Source organism: Physeter macrocephalus, chromosome 20 (genome assembly GCF_002837175.3).
Source record: "Physeter macrocephalus isolate SW-GA chromosome 20, ASM283717v5, whole genome shotgun sequence".
Classification (NCBI taxonomy): domain Eukaryota; kingdom Metazoa; phylum Chordata; class Mammalia; order Artiodactyla; family Physeteridae; genus Physeter; species Physeter macrocephalus.
In genome coordinates, this window is record NC_041233.1 from 50,540,327 (window position 1) to 50,549,837 (window position 9,511).

At 36.4% G+C, this 9,511-nt stretch overlaps 1 protein-coding gene across 1 annotated transcript in view; it reads left to right on the top strand.

The window, feature by feature from the left end:
- Window positions 1-9,511, top strand: part of MARCHF5 (membrane associated ring-CH-type finger 5) — a 55,118-nt gene that overhangs the window by 14,798 nt on the left and 30,809 nt on the right. Inside the window, exon 2 of the mRNA XM_007108708.4 lies at window positions 4,508-4,710. Within this exon, the coding sequence (XP_007108770.1) occupies window positions 4,508-4,710 (203 nt within the window). The remainder of the gene's footprint in view (window positions 1-4,507; window positions 4,711-9,511) is intronic.

The window sequence follows — 9,511 nt, forward strand, 5'->3', positions numbered from 1 at the left end:
TCAAGGAGGGAGTAGGGTATGGGGAAGCAAAGGGGGAAGGCATAATTTTAAGACCTTCGTAGGTGATATTCCTGGTCAGCCTATTAGAAGTTTTTTTTTTAATGAGGGAAGAGAAGATTCCTATACATACTTTGTTCCCTCCCCTCATTTCCAGCCCTGAAGACTAATAACTGTCTTACAGGCTGTCTGCCTAAAAACATTTATGTGACCATTTTTATATGCTTTAATTTCCCATGTACCTGGCCCTTATTTCACAGACTAATATTCTTTCCATATTACGTAGATTAAACTCATATACCTAGTAAGGTAGTAAATCAGTTAATAAATTCTTTAGAACCTAACATTTTCTGTACTGTTATTTATATTAAAAATATTTAGTCATCAGAAGCAATTATTTCTACCTTAAGTAAATCCAGTAATTATCCCTTTCACACAGTCTGCTTTCTCCAATATGTTTGCTTTTTTTTACCTGCCATTTTTCTACACCAGCAGTTCCCAAACTTTATTAAATATTGGGATCACCTTGAGAGCTTATTAAATCACAGATTTGTAGGCCCTCTTCCTCTAGAGTTTCTTATTTACTAGATCTGGAGTAGAGCCAGAGAATTTGCAAGTTCCCTAGTGATCCTGAACTACTGGTCCTGAGACCTTTGTTTTGAGAATCCCTGCAATAAAATCACTAGCCCCTGCTAATTTCTGCTATCACTCCTCCCTGAAACCTTTTCTGATCTATCCAAATTGATCCTTCCTTCTTCTTAAAATGGATGTACCTATGGTAATTTCACTGGAACCTTAAATCTCTTGTATCTACTGGATGTAGCCCCAATTAAATTACAGGGTTTTCTAGATAGGTAAAATCTTCCATTTATTTTGTTTGTGCAACCACATGGAACCAGTGAAGCTACATGGAATCAGTGAATGCTCAGTAAATGTTGCTGGCAATTTCTATAATTTTCAGTTGCTTGTTTGTTTTGTACTATTAAGTTAGAAGTCTTCGTTTTATATAACATTTACTTGTATCTAAATTATAATTTTTAGATGAAGTAATTTGGTGGTGTTATCAGAAGCTTACGTATTGTGGGCAATACTATTTGATCTCAGATGACCATCATCAGATGTACTGTTTAGCGATTAGAATAAATAGAAAATGGATGTGGTACGTTGGTAGATGTTGAATATCAGCAGACTTTGAGAGTATTATTATCAATAAGGTGTTTTTTTTTGGTATCTCCTCTATAGGATAATTTCAGTTAATCTCTAATGATCATTAGCTTCAGAATCCAAATTTGTAAGCTGTATCCTCACTATCACTATGAATCAAACAATAAAAACAAGGTTATGGGTATTAACACTTCCAATTAGGTTTAACACCTAATAAGTTTTCACTGTAAATCATTGTTCAACTATCTTATCTACCATAGTTGTGAAATTAGAAAAAAAAATCCGGAAAATGCCTCTTTTAAATGTTAGTTGAGTACCTTCTAAAAAGTAAAACTGTAGAAGTGTTTATTTAGGGGTGAAGTACACTAATGTCTGAAACTTTGGAATGCATCAAAAAATAAGATTTATGAAAGAATATGTAGTAAAGTACATATGTAGCAAAATGATAAGAATTGTAGAATCTAGGTGTTAAGAATATGGATGTTCACCAAACAGTTTTTCAACTTTTTTCGAAAGTTTGAAATTTTTTCTATTAAATGTTGGGGAAAAATAAACTTATACTTATCCAGAATTTATGGGGTTTATAGCTATATAAATATTCCCATTATATTGGTATATGAAGCTGCCATTTATGTAAGTTAAAAACAGATAAATATAGGCAATTTCATTTGGTTCAACCTAGTATTAAGGTTCTTTACATTTTATTTTGGTTTTCCCTGATGACTGGAAATTGGCTTAATTTAAGATTCAGTTCACCTTAATACTGATTAATTATGCTGGTCTAGATGTACTTAGCTACATATATGTTCCATTGTTGATATGAAAAACTTACAAGAACCTAGAAATCTAGTTTCTAGATATTCTGCCTATATATATATATATTTTTTTTTTTTTTTTTTTGTGGTATGCGGGCCTCCCTCTGCTGCGGCCTCTCCCGTTGCGGAGCACAGGCTCCGGACGCGCAGGCTCAGCGGCCATGGCTCACGGGCCCAGCCGCTCCGCGGCATGTGGGATCCTCCCAGACCGGGGCGCGAACCCGGTTCCCCTGCATCGGCAGGCGGACGCGCAACCACTGCGCCACCAGGGAAGCCCTCTGCCTATATTTTGTTACCAAAATATGGTTGTCATTTCCCAGAGGTATACAATTATATTTACAAAATTACCTTTATTAAATAGGGAAAATACATACTAACACCTCAAATAACTGGTTTATTTGCTCTATACTTGTCAATTGAAATTTTATGAAAAAAACTAGGTTGAAACCCAGTCAAATCATGGATAGTGATGATGGTTGCCAGTGTGAATGACTTAGTGCTACTGAATTGCAATCTTAAAAATGGTTAAAGTAGTAAATTTTATGTTACGTATATCTTACCACAATAAAATTTTAAAGAATAAGGAGGTGGAGGAGGAGGCATTTCTGGATAACCGTAAGATAGCAGGAGGGCCCAGACAGCTTGGCTGAGGTGGGTCAGAGGGTCAAGCATGCTCAAACAAATGCTCCCTACCTCCAGTTTTTACCTAGGTAGGTCAAATGAAATCTGACTGAATTTGAAAGCTGAGTAAAAGCACAATTTTGGATATTGTTGCCACGTATTCAGTTCAGTTTTTTTTTTCCCTATTCTAATTGCAAAGTTTTAATTGGAGCACACAATTAAAATTCATATTGTTCTACAGACTGGAGACCTCACCTGTATATAGTACCTGACTATATAGTCTTTCCCACTGAGCATAGTTAAGTTCTGACAGAAGCCACTTATCTAATTAAGTGAAATGTGCACAGTAGGTGACAAGCTTTAATTAGCACTTTCCTATTGTGCAGTCAAACTTTAACCTAGTAAAGGGGAGTGAATGGTGTCATTGAGTTAAATTGTATTTGCCCTAATGGAAATCAGTGTCAAAACTTGTGTTAATTGAGAGGAAAAAAATAAGGAATTGCAACCTAATTCCACAAGAACAAATTAGAGTTCATGAAGTATCCTCAAAAGCAAAATGGGGAAATGTTTAAAAATTTACCATCTCAATAGAATTTTTTTAAATATAGGCATCCCAGACTTGACTTTTATTTATTTATTTATTTATTTTTGCGATACGCGGGACTCTCATTGTTGTGGTCTCTCCCATTGCGGAGCACAGGCTCTGGACGCGCAGGCTCAGCAGCCATGGCTCACGGGCCCAGCTGCTCCGCCGCATGTGGGATTTTCCGGGACCGGGGCACGGACCCGCGTTCTCTGCATTGGCAGGCGGACTTTTCAACCACTGCGCCACCAGGGAAACCCTACAGACTTGACTTTTAGATTTCAAATATAATAAATATAATTTAATTCCCACAAAAAAGGAAAACCAATCATACCTATAATGGAAACATGTAGGCCCAAATTTATCATATCACTGTCCTAAAACAATTTATCCTGATATCTTCATCTCTTCTTCCCTTTGTGCTTTTTAATTTAATCATCTTTCTCTCTTATAGTCATACTTTACCAGAAAGAGAAATGAGTGGGTTTTTTTTTCTGTCTCAGTTGAAAACTGAATGAGACCATATGTGAAATCATTTATGTAATACTTTAGTTTTCCAAGTTCAAGAGGTTAAGAGGTTAATGTTGTTGAAATGGGAGATACACTGAATTTCACATATTCCTATATTTACCACTCCTCGAAGAATTATTAGGTCTTATAAAAGCAGCTTGAGGATTGTCTCTTTGCATTCTGGTTCATTAGAGAAGATGAAGAATTACTAGAAAGATGGACTTCCCTGGTGGCGCAGTGGTTAAGAATCTGCCTGCCAATGCAGGGGACACGGGTTCAAGCCCTGGTCCGGGAAGATCCCACATGCCATGGAGCAACTAAAGCCTGTGCACCACAACTACTGAGCCTGTGCTCTAGAGCCCACGAGCCACAACTACTGAAGCCCGCACACCTGGAGCCCATGCTTTGCAACAAGAGAAGCCACTGCAATGAGAAGCCCGTGCACCGCAATAAAGAGTAGCCCTGCTCACCGCAACTAGAGAAAGCCCACGTGCAGAAACAAAGACCAGTGCAGCCAAAAATAAATAAATTAATTAATTTTTTTAAAAAACCTTAATGTAGTAGAAAGATGGAGGAAGTTACATAAAAACAAAATTCAGAAAACACAAGATTCTGCAGAAGAATACAAGGAAAAACAGAAAAAGAAGAAACTACTCTACTGGAAATGTGTTGGTTGTTTTTCTCCTCAGTCTTTTAATACAGAATTAAAAGTTCTTGTAATATAACATAGTAGGCTCATCCCATTAAGTGAGAGCTGCAGTGAAGAGGAGGCTGGGGTGTTAATGATAATGTCATTATTTTCTCTTTTAATTTACAGAAGTTGCTGGGTGTGTTTTGCCACTGATGAAGATGATAGAACAGCTGAATGGGTGAGACCATGCAGATGCAGAGGATCTACAAAATGGGTTCACCAGGCTTGTCTGCAGCGCTGGGTGGATGAAAAACAAAGAGGAAACAGTACAGCCAGAGTGGCATGTCCCCAGTGCAATGCCGAATACTTAATAGTTTTTCCAAAGTTGGGTAAGAAGATCCTTAAAACCAACACAGATATATATATATATATATAATGTTATAATATATGACTCTATGATCCTAGGTTTATTTTTAAGTGACTCATGTCTTTGCTTTTTCGTGAATTTCTCTATTCCATTTCTGTTGTTTTCTCTCTAAATGCCAGATATTTGTTTTGCTAACAGTTTACATTATCCTTAATATATCCCCAGATCTATCCATTTGTTTGTGTATTCAATGTTTTCACTTGGTTGAGTGGATAAAGAACTTGGATATCTAATTGTGTGGGTAAAATCAAGTTAACAAAACTATAATAAAAGGCTGACTAAAAAGCCTCATTCTCTGGAAACCATTGGTGTGGGAGAAAGAAAACAATAGTGTGTTCTTTCTAATACTTATTTTTCTTAATTCTTCTATTAAGGAATAAAAGGGAAATTAAATATTTAATAAAAGACAGTGTTTGGAATCCAATTAATATGGCTGTTTTTCATGAAAACTACTTTCCTTTTTCTGTGAATTGGCAGGCAAGGAATAACCAATGGTCTTTGAGAATGAGGCTAGTGTTGAAACAAGTGTAGCAGATTGTTTAAAGGAAGCTATAACTAAGGCTGATATTTAGTTAGCATGTTCCATTACATCCATGTGATTATGAACTGGTGTCATTCTCTTTGTTTGGTGTTTATGCCATGCCAGTTGGTCAACATTTTTAATATCACACTTGACTATAATCAAGAGGTATAGGAAAGCAGTTTGGGTTTTGGGAAGGTCAAGGAAAAAATGACTTTGTGGAGGAATAGAGTTCAAGGAGAAACTGGAAATAATTATTAGATATTTTTTTTCTAGGTGCTATACATACTGAAATCAGACCTTTCTTTAAAAAAATAAGGCAACATAAGTACAGATGATGAAGTGCTTTTCTAATGTGAGAAGATTAATAATGAGGGCGAACAAAATTTCCATAGCTGTCTATATTTCTCTAACATAATGCATAGGAAGAAGTGATAGCTTTCTATGAAAGAAAAATAGTAGAGAAAGTAGCATTTCTCAGACATTTAGAATTTGTGGACCACACTGACAGGTCTTTTATGTTGTTGTTGATTTATTTATTTATTTATTTTTGCCTGTGTTGGGTCTTTGTCGCTGTGCGCGGGCTTTCTCTAGTTGCAGCAAGCGGGGGCTACTCTTCGTTGCGGTGCGCAGGCTTCTCATTGTGGTGGCTTCTCTTGTTGCGGAGCACGGGCCCTAGGCGCGAGGGCTTCAGTAGTTGCAGCACACGGGCTCAGTAATATTTAACTGTTTCTTTTCCTACTTCTTAGTTCTGCTAAATCAGATAATCCCACTTTTCAACTATAGGTTGTTGGGAATAGCAGCAAGTATAGGATGATTCTTTTAGAAGTTTTAGATATTCAGAGGGATGGGTACAAAAATTATTGCAAGAATTCTCACTGAAAACTACCTACAATATCCGATGAAGCACTGAGTTGACAAATGTATGGCACTCAGCAATGAAGTTGAATATTTCAGTTTGGAAGATGGCAGTGGATAAATCTGTCCTTCTGGTTGTATTTCAGTTCTAGGAAACATGTTTTTAGGTCTAGTGTGGTAATTGAATACATTTTTTAAGTATACTAATAAGACACTGATTTCATTCTACAACAAGGAAAGAAAATGGCTACATGTTGGAAAAGTCAAACTCTTTGCTTAAGCTATGTGTATCATGATTTGGTCTTCGTATTTTATCATTAAGAATTGTTATTTCACCCTCATATGATAGGTTCAAGCTATTCACTATACTGAATATCACAGAGATCTGCCACTTGAGTAAGCCACAGATAATCATAGACATTTTTTACTGACCTTACTGGTGTCCATGGGGAAAAAAATGTACATACTTCATTTAAATAGTTTTTGTTAGCATCTTTCCTCCTGACAAGATAGGAAAGCAGTGTTGTATTTGCTCCTTTTTTCCTGACATAACATGCTGAAGATACCTGCTCAGGGACTGCAGTTTGAATATTACATTCACAATTTTCCATGCAATCTTTAACAGACTCAATAGAAGACTTACTGTCAAATGTCAGGTGTTGTCTGTAAATGAAGCCATGTGTGAACTGACTTTCAGGTGCTATACTCTTCCTTGCTACACACATGACTAGTGCTTTTGGCCATATTGATCCTAGTGTACATTTTCAAGTCAAGGTTCAAAGATAATTGTTGGTTAAAGGAAAATCCCTTCTCTAAAGCATGTTTTCATTGATAATCAGAACTGTTTGTATTTCATAATTTACATATTATGTACATACCAAGAGTTGATTCATATTCTGAATACTAGTGGTTTCTTGTAGCCATGAAACAAAATATTTAAGAGCATACATCTGTGATACTAACTGTTCTTACTCACTGAATACCACACCTAACATTATGTAATTAATGTCCAGTAGTGTCATCTGATACAGAAACATACCAGTAAATTGTTTTCTTTCTGAGCATATTTGTCATTAATTTTGCAGCTGACCATAGTTATACCTGTTTTTGTTAAAATAACTTAAAGTTCCTTCACAGTTTTTAATCTTTGCTTTCAATGACAAAATTCATAATGCAGGTTTTGATTGGTTTACTAGAGTGGTTGAAAATTATATGAATGCTTCAGTGGTTTCTTATCCCTGTTTTATAATGTTTCAGTCCCTGTTTAAAAATGTATTATACTTTGGAACAAGGAGGTCCCCCAGTGTAAACTAATAACATGTAATTCACTGGTCATAGCCCATTGTAAGATCCTACTCTATAAGATCATACTATTTATCATTTATGACATTCTGAGTCAAATGTGTTTTTATCACTTTTACTCTTCAGTGAACACTTTTGAGGCATTGATTCATTTTCCTAATTGGGGATTTAACACCTTGATAGGAACAACAACAAAATATATATTTAACCAATGTAAACAACTCATGATGTCAAAGTTTGTTAGCTGAAACAAACAGTCCCCTCTTAACTATCCTTGTAAAGCATGTGTGACCCTTGGAACATAACAATTAAGAAGCTAAAGGAATTTCCTTGAAAGTCATAATTAATCTTTTCAATTTATGAAATGTTTATGATCAAAGCTTTTATCACTTTTTTAAAAAAATCAAACTGTCTATAGTAAACCAGTTAATTGATTGCCAGGGACCACCACTGGTCCCCAGACAACACTTAGGAGACACTGGCCAGAAGAAAGAATGAAAGAGAAGAGAAAAGATGCAGAGAAGAAGAGGTGATGGTTAACATTCTATGAGATGATCTCTGTGTAGCAGGTATTAAAAAAGAGTTTTCATATGGATTTAGACTCAATCTGTCTGGCTAGCTGGCCAAAGTCTGCATCTTTTCTGGTACTTAGTGGCGGCCAGAATGGAAGGATGGTGGCAAGTGTGTGTTTAATAGTCAATAGGGAATATATTGTGAATATATCCTCCTGTTCATCCCATCCTCCTCCCTAAACCCTGGCAACCAATGATCTTTTTACCGTCTTCATAGTCTTGCCTTTTTCAGAATGTCATATAGCTGGAATCATACAGTATGTAGCCTTTTCAGATTGGTTTCTTTCACTTAGTAAATATATTTAAAGTTTCTCCGTGTCTTTTATGGCTTGATAGTTCATTTCTTGTTAATACTGAATCATATCCCATTGTCTGGACATACCACAGCTTATTTATCCATTCGCTTACTGAAGGACATCTTGTTGCTTCGAGGTTTTGGCAATTACAAATAAAACTGCAGTACACATCTGTGTGCAAGTTTTTGTGTGGACATATATTTTCAACTTATTTAGGTAAATAACAAGGAGCGTAATTGCTGGATCATATGCTAAGAGTATGTTTAGTTTTGTAAGAAACTACCAAATTGTCTTTCAGAGTGGCTGTACATTTTGCATTCTGACCAGCAATAAGTTCCTGTTGCTCTGTATCCTTGCAGCAGTTGCTTTCTTCAGTGTTTTGGATTTAACCATTTATATCTCATTGTTTTATTTTTTATTTTTATTTTTTAAATAAACTTATTTATTAATTTTTGGCTGCATTGGGTCTTTGTTGCTGCACGTGGGTTTTCTCTAGTTGCGGCAAGCGGGGGCTGCTCTTCATTGCAGTGCTAGGGCTTCAGTAGTTGTGGCACGCGGTCTCAGTAGTTGTGGCTCACAGGCTCTAGAGCTCAGGCTCAGTAATTGTGGCGCACATGCTTAGTTGTTCCGCGGCATCTGGGATCTTCCTGGACCAGGGCTCGAACCCGTGTCCCCTGCTGTGGCAGGTGGATTCTTAACCACTGCGCCACCAGTTTTAATTTGCTATTCCCTAGTAACATACATGTTGAGTGTCTTTTCATATGCTTATTAAGAGTCTTGTCCTTCTCACACCTGTCAGAATGGCCATCATCAAAAAACCTACAAACACCCAGGAATGCAAGAATTCTTCAATATATGCAAATCAATCAATGTGATACAACATATTAACAAATTGAAAGAGAAAAACCATATGATCATCTCAATAGATGCAGAGAAAGCTTTCGACAAAATTCAACACCCTTTTATGATAAAAACCCTGCAGAAAGTAGGCATAGAGGGAACTTTCCTCAACATAATAAAGGCCATATATGCCAAACCCACAGCCAACATCATCCTCAATGGTGAAAAACTGAAACCATTTCCGTTAAGATGAGGAACAAGACAAGGTTGCCCACTCTCACCACTATTATTCAACATAGTTTTGGAAGTTTTAGCCACAGCAATCAGAGAAGAAAAAGAAATAAAAGGAATCCAAATCGGAAAAGAAGAAGTAAA